Source organism: Zosterops lateralis (genome assembly GCF_965231275.1).
Source record: "Zosterops lateralis genome assembly, chromosome: 31".
NCBI classification, from domain to species: domain Eukaryota; kingdom Metazoa; phylum Chordata; class Aves; order Passeriformes; family Zosteropidae; genus Zosterops; species Zosterops lateralis.
Window position 1 is genome coordinate 2812151 of NC_139791.1, and position 19242 is coordinate 2831392.

A 19242-nucleotide genomic window follows, 5' to 3' on the forward strand; every position below is an offset into this window, starting at 1 on the left:
CAGCTCAGAAATAACTGTAAAGGATTTTAAAGATGTTAAGATTTTAGCTAAAGATAAGCTTTGTTGGAGTTAATTAAAGTACATAGATAGGCTTTGCTAAAATTAAAAGTTAGTTGAGAGAAACCTGATTTGGATTAGCCCTCCCGGACCTGAATAACTGATTGCTTGTCAGTTTTATGTTTGTTTAGTTGTGTTTATAATGAGGAACAGAGAATCTGATAAATAGATTTTAGAAACACAAGACAATTACGGAACATCCCATTCCCAGAAATGCATTGAAAGTCACGAATCCAGGAAACAGGAGTCCTACCAAGGGTTCATTTGCCACATTTGCATTGAAAAGGTAGAAAGGTAAGAACGAGTAAGACTTCATTTACCTCTTCATTTCAGGACCCCTCCCCTCCCTTGAAAGGGACCACCGACCCATTTCAAAGCACAAACTATGTATGCTCAATAGCTTTTTAGCTAATTACCATACAAAGTGGGGAATGGGACATACCAGGATTATGAGTATGTATTTGTGATTTAGGTATTCAATACTTTTATAAATAAAAGGACTGTGAGCATCTGAAAATTGCAGGGTTTACTTGGGAGCGATCCCACATGCTGCCTGGCATTGTAATATATATATCCTTTCTAACTTTAAACTGTTAGAGTGTTTTTTTCCATCACAGTTGGGTATCAATACTAGATCAATATCCATATTTTTAATTAGTCAGCAGCAGGAGCCATCCCCAAAAGTGCTCCCTGCTGTCCCACCCTCTAATGCCAGACTCCAAAAGCCCAAACCAACCCATCCCACCATTCTAAACCCCAACGAAACAAACTTCATCTCACCACCACAGTTGCATTCTCACCTTACACTGCCCCATGCTATCCCACCACATCCCATCACATCACATTACACCCGATCCTGTCCCGGACAGGAAGCCCTGTCCAGCTGGGCCTTGGACACTTCCAGGGATTTGGGGTCAGCCACAGACTCTGGGGCCAACCTGGCCCAGGGCCCCACCGCCCCCCCAGGCTACAAGTCCATGCCCATATCCCATCTCAGCCAGGCCCCGGCAGCGCAAAGCCCTTCCCTGTCTCCTCTCCCTGCAGGCCCTTGCCAAGGGTCTCTCTCAGCCAGCAATTGCCGCTCCTCCCTGCTCTGGGCCGGGAGCTGCAGGGTGACTTTTTGCCCGTGGCCCCGGCCCGGCCCAGAGCCGGGGCCAGGACCTTTCCCCGCGCCTCTGCGGCCGCCGCCTCCCTTCGCCCGCAGCCCAGCAGACGCAGCTGGCAGCTCCCCGGGGGCTGCGGCTCCTTGCCAGGGCCGGCGCTGGGGCAGCTCCCAGCCGGGCCCCGGGCCAGCAGGGACAGCAGCCCAGGCAACGGCTGGGCCTGGGCCAGGCCGGCCCCGGGCCCCAGAGCAGCAAAAGCTCCTTCCCCTGCAGGCCGGGCTGGGCCTCTGACCAGGCTCCCCAGGGAATGCTCAGAGCCCCGAGGCTGCCCCAGCTCCAGGAGCCTTGGCACACCCCTGCCAGGGATGCCCAGGCCCCCAGTGCCTGGACTCCATCATCCCTCTGGCTCCCTCTCAGCTCAGCCCCTTCTGCCATTCTCACCTTTGCACAGCCCTGGCTGTCCTCTCCAGGGGCTGACAGAGCTCTGCCGCCTGCGCCAGGAGCAGGGCAGCCCCAACCTTCCAATGTTCCACTGGCTCTGGGACACCCCAGCGCTGGCAGCCCCCAACATTCCCTGCCTGGAGACGCTCCAAGGGAAGCGTCAACAGCTGCCGCCACTCACCACAACCCACCGGCCGCTGAGCAGCCCCGGCCTGGGCCCCTGAGGATTCCTCTGCACACAGCTCGGACAAGGGCCCTTTGCCTTCCCCAGCCTGCACCAGGCAAGGGTCACATACACTTACACAGCTCTGCCCACAGCTGGCAGGGAGGAGGGGAAAATTAATTTAGAAAAAGAAACAAAAACCCTCAAGCAAAAGAACACTCTGTCCCTAGCAGACCTGCTCTCTCCCTCCCTCACCACTTTCACCTGCACACACACAGCACCTCCACCTGCAAGCAATCAGCATTCCTGATTGCAAAAGCAGCTTGAGGACAGCCTTGCAGCAGCCCTTTCCTCATCCCTGTGAAAAAGGCCCCTTGGCAGGCAGCTCCAGGGCCCTTGCAAAGGCCCAGGCCCAGGGCCTCAGCCCACAGGGGACAAAAGGCCTCTCAATGGGCGCCCCTGGCAGCTCAAGCTGCTCCCCGCCTGCTTCACACACGGCATTCTTCTGGAGGACTGCACAGAGCTGACACTCAGCACGTTGTTCAGGACACTCATTTTTCCAGTGTCCAAATTTTCTGCAAACTGCACACTGATCTCTGCCCAGCTGGGGTGGTCCTTGCCTTGGTGGTTCTTGTCCCCACCTCTCTTTTCCTTCTTCTTTTACTACTGCCATTAACTTTCTCATCCCTTGCTTATACCCTTCTTTTTGATTGCTGAAAACCCTCCATGCCTCATCTAACAAGGCCTCTTAATTCCTTCCCTCTCCTGATCCCATTATTTTCCTCTCTGGTTTCGTTTCCACACAAATCTCTTCTCACACTCTTGTACAGTCTTTTTACAATCTTTTCCTTTTACTCTCCAAATCTCTGGGACTCCCTGTGATCTTCCACAAAATTACTCTAAAATCTCTAGTTCAGGCTCCTCTTTACCCTGTTCACCACACTGAGCACAAGCTCTATGTCTTCTACTCAAGGAACAACACCCCTGCTCTCCACAGGACCCACACTTAACCAACACCCACGATTGGTGTTGCCCTTGCCTGCAGAAACAGATGGTCCCACTCCTTCTGTTCCTCTGGATATTCAGATCTTTTGGGGCAGGCTGCTTTTAATCTAATGCAACCACATCCCCTGCAGAAGTCCTATACTGTCCTTCTAAACAAACCTGCTGGTGTCCCCTTATCACCCAATTACTTTCAGGGGTCACAGACTCCCAAGGGTCAAGCCCAAACCACTGAGGAGAGGGACCCCTTCCAGTTGTCTTGACATGATTAGAACGATTGTCACCAATGCACTGTCTATGGCAAAGCACACTAAGCAAAAAGCAATTCTCACAGCAAAAATATTAAGACAAACAGCACTAACCAAGAACAGCATTTATCACACAAACCCTAAAGGCAATATTCACAACAAAAGCATTAAAACAAGAAACAGTAATTAAAAAAAAATAGCACTTTATCAAATAAACTATAAATACAATACTCACAACAAACAATTCCTATAGAAAGCATTCCATCAAAGTAGAATCTTAAAAAAATCTTAAGAACAGAAATCCTGGCAAGCAACACTAAACAAACCCTGAAACAATATGCGGTAAAAAGAAAATATGAACAGTAAAATGCAAAGAGTTCAAAGAGTTCCCTCATGCACATGGTAAAGAAGGAATATATATATAAGCCATAGTTTGACGCAATTATGACTTTGGACACAAGATGAAAGTATTACCTCAACAATACAGCACAGCCCCCAAACCCACGATCACCTCACACAAACTTTCAGACACCCACAGAACCAAACATGAAACACATCTGAGCTTTTAAAAAACTCTCACACACAACCAAATAGCAGCAATAAAACAGGAATTAGCTCAATTCACCCCCAGAACCTCTTGTGGCCGATCCACAGTCAGCAAACCCCTCCCCGCTGCCTTTCCCTCAGTCAGCGGTTCCTCCCGCTGGCCGCACGTCTGACCCAGCGGCTGCTTGAGACCAAACCCACCAAGACCCTTCTTGTGTGCCCAGACCTCTCTGGGCAGCTCACCAGTGGTCTCTACGAGGCCTCCTCTTTAAAGAAATACAAACCATTTTTCTGCTGTTCAGGAGGTCATTGTCTGCTCCAGTGAGCGACCTGAGAAGTGGAATTACATCCAGGGAAAATCCCGGGGGCACCTTAGGAAGTCTGTCCCCTCAGCCAGTCCTATGGCTGGGCAGAGAACGTCCCTTTGTGGTTGCCAAAAATGACACATGCAAAAAATTCTAAAACTCACAGACAAAGTGAGTTTTAAAATAGGTATGTGATTTATTCAGTGCAGGGTGTGATGTGGGAGAGCTCCCAAAGGCATGGGCAGGCCCTCGCTCACTCACATTCTCTTTTAACCTCTAGAATGTTACATATGCATCAAGTTTCACAATACACCTGTGCATATTCATTCCTTGGCTCCCCCGCTTCCCCTTCCTATGCCAATTGTTTTATCAGTCCTTTGTGCCTGTGCAGTTGTCTCTGGTGGTCATCTCAGGGGTCTCAGGGATGAAGGAGAATAGTCTTCCACTGACCCACTGCCTTGTTCATGCCCATTGATCCTCTGGTCATAGTCCAAGCATAAGGCTAGATTTATCCTGGGGACCCAAGATGCCTGTTATCCCAATATCTCTGGAAATCTTCTATTCTCATCTCCTGTCCTGGTAAGCATCTCCCCTCCATCAGGCATCTATGCATTCCTCCTTGCTGTTCTTGCACATAGTCCTGTCTCTTCCTTCGAATACACATCTGCTGAATACCCACCATATAATCAATATCTTCTAATTTCTGTGACTAATATCCTCTAGTTTCCAATCCCGTGTTTCACTAGAGGACAATTGGAGGAAGACAAAGATCTCCTCAGGGCTTTCTGTATTTTCATGAAGCCCACGCTGGATTTGGGGCTGAGTCCAGGAGCCCCAGGCACAGCGAGAACGTTGAAGAAGCTGCTCAAGGAGTCAGAAGCAAAAGTCCAAGTCCCTTGGAGCATCCCTGGGCCCCAGGGAGGGCAGGGAGTGCCAAAGGCTCCCCAGGGACTCGTGAGATCAGATCCTTGAGGCCAGGACTGCAGGGAGGCCAAGGCTGTGAGCAGGGAACTGCAATGCTGAGCAAGACCCATAGAGGGATTGAACCCACAACCTCAGTGATATCAGCACCATGCTTTAACCAACTGAGCTAAAAGGTCAAAACAACACAGAACTTTAGTGGCAAAATACAGAAAGTCAAGGAACTTTGGCAAAGACTTTAGGAAAACATCCAATTCAACATAAAATTCTTATTGTAGCAGTACCTTCATTTGCTTAGCCCATTTTACCTGGGAACCTTTAACCCTTAAAATATTAAATTGCCCAAAAACCTTCCGGGTAAAGAGAATTAGAAGAAGAAAAAATAAAGAGAGAGATAGAAAGACAGAAGAGATAAAGAAAGACACACATACAGCTACCAACTCCATGGAGCCAGCGTGGGTGAGACACAAACACCAGGAGAAGGAGGGTCCACACCATGGGCTGAGCTCGTGCTCCATCTTTTAAGCCCCTGGGCCTTTGTGTGGCCACTGTGACACTGCAGAACCAAGGAGAGCATTGCTGACAGTACAGAACCTCACAGAACCAAGGGGCCATGGGGACACTGTGGGGTCTCATGGAATCAGGGGGACCATTGTGAAACTCAGGGGCCCCATGGAACCAAGGGAACATGGAACAGGCCTGGCTGGTTTGGCCTCCCGGGGGCTGCTGGACAGGTCTGACTGAGCCTGGCATGTTGAGGGCTGCTGCTCATCTGCCCCTGAAGTCCTGGGGTTCTCTGCTCTCCTTCCTGAGGGAAAGAACTGTCCTTCTCCTCCAGCGGTCCCATGGCCAAAATTTGGATTCCTACTCCTAATTTCCATATATGCGAACATTGTTTGATTGTAAGATGAAATCTGCCAGGAGAGACAGATCTGGCTGCCTTGGCCACCCAAGGGCCACCTCTCATCTGCCTTTGAAACACTGGGACAATGTGCTTTTCTTTCCTACAGGAAAAAAGCACCTTTCATGTCCAGGTGCCCATGGCCAAAGTTTGGAATTCACCTCCAGAATTCCCTATATCCAAGGATGGCTCCCAGACCAGAGCTGACAGGAGAGGTAAGTCTGGCTGGCCTTGGCTTCCAAAGAGCTGGTTCTCATCTGCCTTTGAAACACTGAGGCTCTGTGCTTTCCTTCCTAATATAGAGAACTCTTCTTCCTATCCAGGCAGCTATGGCCAAAATTGAGATTCCACCTCCAAAATTCCCTATATCCAAGGGTTGCTTTCAGACAAAAGCTGCCAGGTCAGAGAGGTCTATGTGGCCTTGGCCTCTGGTGGCCGCCTTTCATCTGCCCCTGAAACATCCATGTTCTGTGCTTTCCTTCCTATGGAAAAGAACCGTCATTCTCCTCCAGGCATTATTGTCCAAAAATGGTATTCTGTCTCTAAAATTCCCTATATCCAGGGATAGGTCCCAGACAAATTCTGCCAGCACCATCGAATCTGGCTGCCCTTGGCCTCTGGTGACTGCCCCTCATCTGCCCCTGTGACACGGGGGCTTGGTTGGTTCCTCCCTATGGAGACCATTGTGACTCTGTGGGAACTCATGGAACCAAGGGGGGCCACGGTGACACTTTGGGGCCTTGTGGGACCATGGAGACCATTAAAACCCTTCATGGCCATGTGTAACTAAGGGACATTGTGACACCTCAGAGCCTCGTGGAACCAAGGGGCCATTGGGACACTGTGGGGCCCCATAGAACCAAGGGAACATGGAACAGATCTGGCTGGTTTGGCCTCCCAGGGGCCACCTGACAGTTCCAGCTGATCTTGGAATGCCAGGGGCTGCTTCTCATCTTCCCATGCACCACTGGGTCTCCATGCTTTCATTCCAATGGAAAAGAATTGTCACTCTTTATAAATACCCATGGCCAAAACTGATACTTCCCTGAAAAAATTCCATACATGCAAGAGTATCTCTCAGAAATAAACCTGTAACCTCTGGCTGGCCTTGGCATCTTGTTGTCACCTCTCATTCGCCCCTGAAACAATGGGGTTGTGCCTTCCATCCTATGGAAAAAAAATCAGCCTTCTTGTGCAGAGGCTGTAGCCAAAATTAGAATATTGCCTCCCAAATTCTGTATATCCAAAAATTGCCCCAAGACAAGAGTAGCCAGAACAGACAGGTCAGGCTGGCCATGGCCACTGGACATTTTCATAGATTGTGAGCACAATGTTTTCATTTGGCAAGACTTTGGAAATGGTCCAGAGATCTCCCAAGGAGGGGTTTGGAGGCCTCAAGCATATGGCCACTGTACAGAGAAAAAAGATCTCTGTGTTCAGTGGAGTGGAGACTAAGGAAAGCAGAGGACAGCCCTGAGAGGGATTGAAGAGTGGTTTCAGAGATGGTAGATCCTTTTGACATATGAGAGAACAGCCAGAGAAAGAGAGAATTAATGCCAAAGACACCTAGGAAGGCCCAGACTGGGAAGAGAGAGGAAGGAATTTCTTTCCCAGGGCAGGGCTGTAGTGCAACACATCCCCTAAAAGGAGTCTGGAGCAGCCCAAGGCTCTGTGCGGCCAGGCAGAGGCAGGCAGGAGGCAGAGCTGTCAGCAAAGGAAGGGCTCAGCCAGGTGGGGCAGCCGGGGGATGACGACAGCCTGCAGGGACAGAGGCGCAGGGCATGGACACCGTAGGACAGCCTGGGCTGCACAGGGCACAGGGATGGGCAGCAGCTGCAAGGCCCTGACACAGCCAACTCCTGCAGCACTTGGGCCATGGCTGCTGGGCCTGGGCCTGAGCCATGAGCAGGAGACAAGTGACCCTTGCAGCCCTGGGGCCTCATTGCCTCCTTGGCCCTGCTCAGCAGCCTGGCAGGGGCCGCCCCATGGTGCTGCCCTTGGCATTGCACATCCCCACATCCCAGTGGCCTGGGAAGAGCCCTGAGCACTGAGGGAGGGACAGGATGTGCCTTGGCAGGGGCTGGAGCTCAGGCCTTGGCCCTTGGCATTCCTGAAACACATCCAGGTTTGCTCAGCATCAGAGAAAACTTTGCCGTGTTTGTCCCTACCTGTCATCACTGCCTGCAGTGTTCTGCTCTAACTGGAACCTGGGGACACTTTCTCAGTCGCCTCCTTCACAGGGACCCATTAAAACTTCTACAAAGCTTGATGTTTGTGGTTGACTTTGAATTCTTGAGAGGTTTGTTTAACTGACTCTCAGGGACTGAATTTCAGGGATTCAGCACTAAACCTCCATGAGGGTCATTAAAGTCCTTGTGCTGTGTCTGTGCTGCTGAGCTGGGCTGGGCTCCTGGCATAGAGGCAGCTCCTGGCAATCAAGAAGAGCTTCAAAAAGACATTTCACCTGAGGAGCAGCTCCTCTCACAGCCCAGCAGGGCTGAGGGCACTGCATGCAGGTACCTGAGAGCCATGAAGCAGACAGAGGCTTAAAGAAGTTGAAAGGACAATTCTGAGAATATTCATGGAGAAATCTTCACCACTTCTGACACAGTAAGTCTCTGGCTGCAGGGATCTCCTAAAGCTGAGCCAGGACAGGACTGACAGCACTGTAAGGATGGCTCTGCTGCCCTTTCTGCTTTGGGGGAGGATGTGCTCCAGAGCGGGGCTGCCCTGGGCACCGTCAGAGGGACAGGGCAGGACGGCTCCTGCTGCCAGGGACGGCTGCAGGGGCTGAGGCTGGGGCTGCAGCCAGGGCTGCCCAGGGCTGTGGTGCAGAGCAGGTGCTGCAGCCCTGAGGGCTCTTGGCCAGGCCAGGGCATCTGCCACCTGCCAGGGGCAGCTCTCAGCCTGCCTGGGAGCTCCCCATGGACTGTGGTAGGGAGAAGTTGGAGGTGGAAGGAGTGACCCCCATCAGGGCAGATTCCTCCTGCTGTGGAGATGGTGCTGCATGGCCAGGGCTGCTCTCAGCTTTCTCCTAAAGGAAAGGGAAAGGGGCTGTCAGGGTTGTCTGTGTCACGGAGACTCCTGCACTGTCACCCTGGGGATCAGCAGATCTGCCTCAGAGCTCCCTCAGAAAGTGCCTCCTCACCCTCCTCTACCTTCAGACAGCACCAGCAGCACCTTGGCTTGCAGCATCTCTGTTTTTCTGAGCTGCCCTTAAGGCCCTGGAGCCAGGGAGATGCCCCTGGGGAGTGGCCTGTGCTGGGAGGGATGTGCATGGCAGAGCTGAGCCCCCAGGGCTGGGCTGGGGTCTGGGAGCACTGCCAGGGACAAGGCTTGGATAGGGAGAAAGAGCTCCCAGTTGGCTCAACTTCAGGCAGCAGATAGCCAGAACAAACCTTGGTAGCCTTCCTTTCTAGCAACACAGGGAAAGAGGAGAGGAGAATTTATGTAAGTTTATTTTGAAATTGTAGCTTTCAGATAGTCCACTTTATTTCTCAAGAAAATTTTAAGTGTAATCATGCTGAAGTAGAGGGAGGTGAAATGCACAAAGGGCAGCTTTGTGGAGAGCAGCAGGTGTGACTGCACTGGGGCACAGGGAGTCCTGTTTTCCCTCTGGGCTCCCTAGTGTCCAGGCTGAGAGTGATGCTGAAGATGATGCAGTAACTCAGCAGCAGAAACTCAAACTGAAAAAACACTCAAAAAGTTCCCTCACAGGGAGAGATGTATTTTGAGATGACTCCAGAAAAACAGCATAGCGTTGACTCACCTTGTCCATGTCTTCTTTCAGCAGCCGACGATGCCCAGAGTGAAGCAATGTCGAACAGCAGCTCCATCAGCCACTTCCTCCTGCTGCCATTGGCAGACACAAGGCAGCTGCAGCTCCTGCACTTCTGCCTCTTCCTGGGCATCTCCCTGGCTGCCCTCCTGGGCAACGGCCTCGTCATCAGTGCCGTGGCCTGCGGCCACCACCTGCACAGCCCCATGTTCTTCTTCCTGCTCCACCTGGCCCTCACCGACCTGGGCTCCATCCTCACCACTGTCCCCAAAGCCATGCACAATTCCCTCTGGGACACCAGGGACATCTCCTACACAGGATGTGCTGCACAGGTCTTTATGTTTGCCTTCTTCCTTGCGTCAGAGCTTGCCTTGCTGACCATCATGTGCTACGACCGCTACATGTCCATCTGCAAACCCCTGCACTACGGGACCCTCCTGGGCAGCAGAGCTTGTGCCCACATGGCAGCAGCTGCCTGGGCCAGTGCCTTTCTCAATGCTCTGCTGCACACAGCCAATACATTTTCCCTGCCCCTGTGCCATGGCAATGCCCTGGGCCAGTTCTTCTGTGAAATCCCACACATCCTCAAGCTTTCCTGCTCACACTCCAGCTTCAGAGAACTTGGGCTTGTTGCTGTTAGTATCTGTTTAGGTTTTGGCTGTTTTGTGTTCATTATTTTCTCCTATGTGCAGATCTTCAGGGCTGTGCTGAGGATCCCCTCTGAGCAGGGACGGCACAAAGCCTTTTCCACCTGCCTCCCTCACCTGGCCGTGGTCTCCTTGTTCCTCAGCACTGGCTTTTTTGCCTACCTGAAGCCCCCCTCCATCTCCTCCCCATCCCTGGATCTGGCCTTGTCAGTTCTGTACTCGGTGGTGCCTCCAGCCCTGAACCCCCTGATCTACAGCCTGAGGAACCAGGAGCTCAAGGCTGCAGTGTGGACACTGATCACTGGACTATTTCACAAACATTAAACTGCTGGACAATTTATACAAATCACTTATAATAAAAGCCATCTTCATTGCTTCTTATTGGTTTCATTTTAAAGGTCCTTTTACCTTGTATGACTTTTGAAATATTGTCTACAAAGTAAGGTCATGGTTTGTTTGATTTTGTTTCTGTCCACCTTTGCTGTGGCCCCAGATTGTGTCAATGAGGAGCTGTGCTCTCAGTGGCTCTAAATGAACTAACAGATCATCCAGCAGAGTTTTCTGCAGAGATCTCCCTTTTGTTCAACTCTCTGTCACTGCAGCAGCAATGTCTGTGTGCAGAGCTGGGGCAGATCAGGGCTGGCACAGCAGCTGTGCCCAGCACCAGCAGCCCTTGGTGTTTCCAGTGCTGCTCCCATGGCCCTGCTCCGCTGCCCTCCTGGCCCTGGTGTTGCTGTAGGGCCTGAGGGCTCTCGGGGCCGGGCACAGGGCTGGGGGTGGCAGTGCCGGGGCTGCAGCAGGGACAGGCCATGGGCACTGCTGGGGCAGCACTGACGCCTCAGGGCAGGGCCTGGGGGCTCCAGGCTCCTTGCCCAGGCTCTCTCCAGAACACGCCCAGGCCAATGCTCAGCACAGAAAAGCCCCGTGAGCAGCCCCAGGGTGGCCGTGGGCAGGCTGGGGACAAACAGCATGGCTGGGGCTCTGCAAGGTCCCTGGGGGGGACGGGAAGGAGCAGCAGAGCAGGGGCTGATCCATCCCCACTGCACTGGACACCCCAGGGCAGCGTCCCAGAGTGTCCTCATGCACCTGCCAACAACATCCCCCCTCTGCAGCCTTGGCCTCTCCCCCAGCTCACACAGGTGCCACATCCTTGCAGACACAGACAGGGCAGCACTGGCTCAGGAGCCCCTGTTTGCAGTGCCCAGAGCAGGCCTGAGCACCTCCATGGTGTTGGTGTGGGGAGATGAACCTGAGGGAGCACAAATGCCATCAGCCCCTGAGGCCAGGAAGGGCTCGGGGACAGGAGGGAAACTCTTCACTTTTGTCGTGGCCTCTGAGGTCATACAGAAAGTTTGCTCCCATGAGCTGTGAGTTTCCTGTCCCACTGCAGACGTTGTTGCTTAGAGCCAGGGCTGCCTGGCAGCCACTCACAAACTTCCCTGAACATTTCCTTTGCTTCACCTTTGCTTTCTTTCCTCTTTCCTTGTCCAGATTTCTTCCTACTACCCATCCCTGTCCCCTCTCCTTCAAACAGCCCATCCCTGTTTGCTCTTTCCTCTCTGACTCCTCTCCCCAGTTCAGTTCCTGAGCTGGCAGCATGAGAACATCCCTTGGGGAGCAGGATCACCCTCCAAGTGCTTCAGGAATTGTTGGCAGTGTCCCGCAGTGCCTTGAGTTAAGAATTTAAAGAGTTAAGATTTTACCTAAGGGATAGAAGCCATTTATATTGATTAGGATTTAAGTAGAAGAGTAGAGATGAAGTGGAAGTATTCATCATCATTAAATACTTAAGCTAGACTATAGGTAACATATTACTTGCTCCTTTTAGTTGTGTTTGTAGAAGCAAATAAGATAGATGGATCGTTGAGATAATGGAAGAAACCATGACTGCACCTGGACACAGAAACTAATTGGAACCCAGCAGGATCTCTTGGACATTGCCCAAGAAGTCATGTAGCCTGCCAACAAGGTGAAGGTAAAAAGGTCACCTTGAGGAAGACATCTCTGACTTCATCCTTCAAGACCCATTTCAAAGACCACTGGTCCAATTTGAGAGAAGAATCAGGCAGGTAAAAGGACTTTAGGCTCATTTTAATATGAAGCAGGGATAGGCAGTGCTAGGATTAGGCCTATAAATAGGCATTTTGAGTAATTGAATAATTGTGTAAGACTTTTGTAAATAAATAGAGGGGTAGAGCTTTGTGATTGGTGCACATGCCTTTAGGAGGCTACTCCCATGCCACCCAAAGTCGAATAAAGCACACGACTTTCTGACTTTCACTAGTTAGAGAGTCTTTTGTCCATGATCTTATCAATTTTATGTAAATCAATTGGTGACCACAGCAGGACTGGGTTCTGTTTGGCTGTGAGAGCAGTTCAGGTCATGGACCCCTCGAGGCATCCCCAGGGATCTCCCTGGAGAGAGGGCTCTGCTCCCCGGCTGTTCACTGGGGACAGACAAGGACTTCCAGAACTCTGGACAAAACGGTCTGTTCAAAAATTGAAAATTGTGGCCTATAAGGTGTACCTGTGGCCAGGAGGCTGTTGGTAAGTTGTGGGAGATGTCCCACACTCAGCTCAAGCCTATGCAGTCTGCTTGCAAGTTACAGTGGGATTTAGTTGCCAGCAGAGGAATTTGTCGAGTCAAAGAGGGCTCACTAGTGGTTCAGGGCAAATTTGCTAACATTTTGGGATATTAGGTGCAAACTTCAGCAGATTTGGAGGCCAGTGGGGGCAGAATTTGAAGACTTTGATAGATGAGGCATGAAGAGTTTTCAGCAATTGAGAGGAAGGATACAAACAAGGCATGAGAAAATTGGTAGCAGCAGTAAGGGAAAAAGAAATAGGGAGACATGGGCAAGGACAACCAAAGCAAGGACCACCCCGAACAGGGAAAGAACAATGAGCATTTTGTAAGAAATTTGGACACTGGAAAAACCCATGCCCAGAACAGAGAAAGGGTGATGATCAAAGAAGATGAGACTGAAAAGGGGAGGAATTGGTTGCTCATATCAAAGACTGAGGAGGACTGGAGGATCTTACCCTAGGGGACCCTCGGGTTATAATCAAGCTAGGATAAAAAGAAAAAAAAAAAAAAATTTGGGGGACATGGGGGAAATGTACTCAGTGTTAAATAAAGCTTTAATACCTATAACAGATGATTATGTCAGGGTAAAGGGGGCAACTGGTCAATTTGAAAGAGCATATTTTGTAGACCGTTGAAATATAAACTTGGGAAACAGTGGGGAATTCATAAGTATTTCTACATGCCCAATGCCCCATCAGCACTTTTGAGTAGAGATTTATTGGAGCAACTAGAAGCAAAGATAATATTCAAAAACCGAGATTATTTTGGATATTAAGGATCAACAATATGTGGAATTGTAAGCTTAATGTCAATAGCCAATGAGACCAAAGCTGAAAGTGAACAAGAGGAAAACAGGAAAGTAATGGATCAGGCATTTCCTGGGGTATGGGCCTCTAACATACCAGGGAGGGCAAAGAATGCACCTTCAAGTGCAAATTAAACTTAAGGAAGGAAAACAACCAGTTAGAGTTAAACAGTATCCCTTTAAAAATGAAGGCAGGGAAGGGATAGCCCAGTAATTGACCCTAGCTTTTTGCAGATGGGGCTATTTAAAAGAGTGCCAGTCTGATTTTAATACTCCTAATAAAGTCTGATGGGTCATACCGAGTAGTCCAGGATTTGTGGGCTGTTAATAAGATAAATGAGAATTTACACCCAGTGGTTGTCCACCCCTACACGTTGTTAACCCATTCAACACCTGAACTAATTTGGCTTACCATTTCAGATTTGAAAGATGCTTTCTTTTGCCTTCCTCTCCATGAAGCCAGCCAGAGAATTTTTGCATTTGAATGGGAAAGGCCCAAGAGAGGGTGCAAAATCCAGGTCACGTGGACAGTTTTACCCCAAGGATTCAAAAACTCTCCCATGATATTTGGAGACCAACTTGCAAAAGATTTGGAATCCTGGGAAGTCCCATCAGGAGAAGGAGAGTTGTTACTGTATGTGGATGACCTCCTGATAGCTATTCAAACCCAAGAGACATGGATATCTTGGATGGTAAGCCTCCTCAACTTTTTGGGTCTACAAGGGTATCAAGTATCCCACAAGGAAGCTCAGATAGTGAAGCAAACAGTTTTCTACCTGGGCTACGAGGTCAGTGCTGGACAAAGAACCTCAGGGCAGGATCACAAGGAAGCAATATGCCAGAGCCCAAAACCCCAGAGAGTAAAGGAACTGAGAACCTTTTAGGCCATGACATACACTGTGGATTTTGGGCTGGTGTAGACTGTGGATTTATAATTATGGGCTGCTAGTTAAATCCTCCATGCCTTAGTTACACAAGGAAACAGAGACCTGCAATGGACAAAAGAAGCAGCAAGAGCCTTCGACCAACTAAAGAAGACCTTCATGTCAGCTCCAGGCCTGGGACTTCCAGATGTGACTAAACCATTCTTTTTGTTTCCCCATGAAAAGCAGGGGATTGCTTTGGGAATACTGGCACAGGACCTGGGCTCATATCACAGGGCAGTCACCTGCTTTTCCAAGCAGCTGGATGCAGCAGCCAAGGGATGGCCAGGGTGCCTCAGAGCCGCTGCTGCAGTGGTGATGAACGTTCAGGAAGCACACAAATTCACCTTAGGCCAGAAGATGACTGTGCTGGTGTCCCACACAGTGTCTGCAGTCCTGCAGGTAAAAGGCACACACTGGCTTTCTCCACAGAGATTCCTGAAATCCAAAGCCATAAAGGTAAAGCAAGATGATGTAGAAATTGTGGTAACTAATCTTGTGAGCCCAGCTCCCTTTGTCAGTGGGGATACAGGAGAACCAGTGATCCATGATTGCCTGGAGACCATGGAAGCCACCTACTGCAGTCACCCAGATCTAAAGGACACCCCTGTCGAGGACACTGAGACTTGGTTCACTGATGGAAGCAGCTGTGTGATCAGTGGAAAAAGACATGCTGGGTATGCAGTTACCACGAGCAGAGAAGTGAGAGAGTCTGGACCATTACCAACCAACACCTCTGCACAGAAGGCTGAAATAATTGCCTTAACCCGGGCTTTTAAACTGGCAAAAGGTAAAAAAATCAATATTTATTTAGACTCAAGATATGCATTTGTGGTAGTTCATGCTCATGAAGCCATGTGAAAAAAAGAGGACTGTTGAACTCGCAAGGGAAAAGTATTAAACGTGCACAGGAGATAATAAAACTATTGGAGGCAGTCCAGGTACCTGAAAAAGTAGCCATCATGCACATCAAGAAAATGAGCTGGTGGACAGAAAGGCAAAAGAAGCAGCTAAAGGTGAGGTAATTATTGAGACAGTTGAGGCAGCCTTAATTCCAGATGGACAAATTTCTACTGAAGATAAGCCAAGGTATAGCAAAAAGGATGAGAAGCTAATTGAGAAAGAAAATGGAAGTTATAACCAAGGGTGGGCTGTCACAGATGAAGGGAAAGGAAAACTTGGGATTCCCTCTTACATGCTGTGGTCATTGGTGAAAGAGGAACATGAGAAAACACATTGGGGAATAGATGCTCTGTACAACTATTTGAAGGACAGAATCATAGTCAGAAATTTGCAAAGTACAGTAATTCAAGTGACTCACCAGTGTAGCCTTTGCCTCCAAACTAACCCAAAAATATTTCTAAACCAAAGCTTGGACAAATTGAAAAAGGTTATGGGCCTGGGCAGCAATGGCAAATTGATTTTTCAGAACTGCCCAGGATGGGGAGGGTATGATACTTATTGGTGTGAGCAGATACCTCTTCAGGGTGGCCAGAAGCTTTCCCTACCAGAACTGCCAGAGCACAAGAAGTAACCAAAGCATTGTTACAGGAAATATTACCGTGTTTTGGAGTCCCAGCCACAATGTCTTCAGCGAGGGGGCCACATTTTATTTCAAAACTTGTGATGCAAATTAACCACCACCTAGGCATAGACTGGGAACTTCATACCCCATATCATCCTCAGTCAAGTGGCCAGGTGGAGAAAATGAACCATTTGATTAAGCAGCAATTGATATCATTGGGACTCAAGCGTTGTCCTCAAGCTCTTCCAGTAGCATTATTATGAATTTGGACCAAGCCAAGGACAAAAGAAAAATTAAGTCCTTTTGAAATATTGTGTGGAGGACCATATGGGGTCCAAGAAGGAACAACACCTATGCAAGTAGGAGAAAAAACCCTACACAGCTATATGGTGGCCCTAAACAAACAACTTAGAGAAACTGAGAAACATGTGCCTGGGGCTCAAAGCAGAAATCTAGATAGGCCAGTACATAACATACAGCCTGGGGATTATGTATATGTTATGTCTTTTGCAGAAAAGACTCTGGAACCCCAGTGGAAAGGATCATTCCAGGTGTTCCTCACCACCTTTACTGCAATCAAGATCAGAGAACAAAACACCTGGATTCATCACACTCAAGTGAAGAAGGCTTCTGAAGGAATCTGGAGAGCAACACTGGGTGACAATGAACTAAAAGTGAATTTTATTCAGGAAAGTGAATAGTGTGTGAGTAAAAGGTTAGAATATCTCAATAACTTTCAAAGAATAGAAGGATTTTTAGTTGTTATGGAAAATCAAACAGACATAGTTTGGAGAATTGTGGCTTTTGCAACCATTGTTATAGCCACAGCTGGAGTTAAGGCAACACCATGCACATCTAATACTGTGTAAAGTTGTCTTGGTTTGAAAGACACATATCTGCTTAGGAGGGGCAGGGCCTCCCTTCCAATTATTATAATTTAGAAAATTAAAGGGGGGTTTAGGAAGAGGTATGGGAAGAGGAATAACAGTTCTTTACATCAAGTAGGAATAACAATGCAAACAAACAACAACAACTACAGCATTAATAATAACAGAACCAAGAACCTCAAGGGGTTTTGTCTCACAGAGCCTGGGACAGTCCAGTCTCTTGTAATTCTGAGAGTACCAAGCTGGAAAGGTGGAAAATCCCAGGCTGGTGGATGAGATCAGAAGCTCTGTGGTGGGAGCTGGAACGGCAGGGATGTCCCAGCAGGGCAGTGTGGAGCCACAGAATAGCAAAAACCTCAAAGCAGTGCCAAAGAAATGGTGACAATGGGACAGGCTGGCCCAGCAGGGCAGGGGAGGTGAGTTTAGAGTTCAGGGGCACACGAGCAGATGATGGTGGATTTTTTCAGGACTGGACCTGGTGAGGACAGCAAACTCCTAACTCAGCAAGCAGCAGCCTGGGCATCCTCTCTCTCCGATACCGAGAGCAAAAGCAAAGCTGCCCGCAGCCCTGTCCTTATCTCCCCCTTCCTGACTTTTGGCCACCTCTTTGTTTTGGTCAAGCACCCATAGACACCCTGTACTTGGTCTCCTAGCAACTCCTGGGGAGAAGTCTATAAGTAAAAAAAAAGGAACAAATCCAACCCTGAACAGTGAGTTCATAGTTTTTGTGGTTTTAAATTAACTTTCTCTGTCAGCTGTGGGCAGAGCTGTGTAAGTGTATGTGACCCTTGCCTGGTGCAGGCTGGGGGAAGGCAAAGGGCCCTTGTCCGAGCTGTGTGCAGAGGAATCCTCAGGGGCCCAGGCCGGGGCTGCTCAGCGGCCGGTGGGTTGTGGTGAGTGGCGGCAGCTGTTGACGCTTCCCTTGGAGCGTCTCCAGGCAGGGAATGTTGGGGGCTGCCAGCGCTGGGGTGTCCCAGAGCCAGTGGAACATTGGAAGGTTGGGGCTGCCCTGCTCCTGGCGCAGGCGGCAGAGCTCTGTCAGCCCCTGGAGAGGACAGCCAGGGCTGTGCAAAGGTGAGAATGGCAGAAGGGGCTGAGCTGAGAGGGAGCCAGAGGGATGATGGAGTCCAGACACTGGGGGCCTGGGCATCCCTGGCAGGGGTGTGCCAAGGCTCCTGGAGCTGGGGCAGCCTCGGGGCTCTGAGCATTCCCTGGGGAGCCTGGTCAGAGGCCCAGCCCGGCCTGCAGGGGAAGGAGCTTTTGCTGCTCTGGGGCCCGGGGCCGGTCTGGCCCAGGCCCAGCCGTTGCCTGGGCTGCTGTTCCTGCTCTACAGACCTGTCACTTTATATGTGTGTGATGTTGCCTTAACTCCAGCTGTGGCTATAACAATGGTTACAACATCTACAATTCCCCTAATTATACCAGTTTGATTTTCCATAACAGCTACAAATCCTTCTGTTCTTCAAAATTTATTGATCTAACATTTTGCGCACACGCTCTTCACTTTCCCAAATAAGCTTCAATTTTAGTTAATTGTCACTTGTTTTGGCTCTCCAGATTTATTCAGGAGCTTTCTTCACTCAAGTGTGATGAATCCAGGCATTTTGCTCTCTAATCTTGATTGCAGTAAAGGTGGTGAGGAGCACCTGGAATGGTCTTTCCCACTGGGTTTCTGGAGTCTTTTCTGCAAAAGACATAACATATACATAGTCCCATCCCCATATGTTATGTACTGGCCTGTAGGCCTGATATTTCTGAGTCTGAAAGACTTTTAGCCTGCTAGCAGCTGATAACTTTTTCCAAAAAAAAAAAATTTCTCAAGAAAGTTTCTTCTCAAAACAGTCTTGGCAAACAAGTATTATTTCTCTAGTTAACCAATGGCATTAGAGAGGTGTCGTTCCTATTCACCAATCATGTTAAGTCTGTATCGGAACACCTTATAAAAGGTATAAGAATTAGAAAATTAAGCCTTTTTCTATGTTCTTTGCTTTCTGAAATATTTGGACTCTTTCTTTCATGTCCTACAGTGACACTGGCCCATCTAATTCTCTGCTTTTAACCCCAGCCACATGTTTCTCAATTTCTCCAAGTTGTCTGTTTAGGGCCACCATATACCTGTGTAGGGTTTCTTCCCCTATTTGGGTAGGTGTTGTTCCTTCTTGGACCCCATATGGTCTTCATACAATATTTTAAAAGGACCTAATTTTTCTTTTCTCCTTGGGCCAGTCTGAATTTGTAATAATGCTGATGGAAGGGCCTGAGGCCAAGGTAACTTTGCTTCTTGTCCCAATCTTATAATTTGCTGCTTAAACAAATGGTTCATTTTCTCCACCTGGCCACTTGCCTGAGGATGATACGGAGTATGAAGTTCCCAGTCTATGCCTAGGTGGCAGTGAATTTGGT

The 19242-nt window shown here is 49.3% G+C and overlaps 1 protein-coding gene across 1 annotated transcript; it reads left to right on the forward strand.

Moving 5' to 3' along the window:
• Window positions 1-9503: 9503 nt before the first annotated feature.
• Window positions 9504-10436, forward strand: LOC310920645 (olfactory receptor 14J1-like; the record flags this gene model as incomplete). The annotated part of the gene is made up of 1 exon (XM_083880707.1): window positions 9504-10436. One exon carries the CDS (start codon window positions 9504-9506, stop codon window positions 10434-10436), a length of 933 nt encoding a protein of 310 aa, XP_083736833.1.
• Window positions 10437-19242: the final 8806 nt, after the last annotated feature.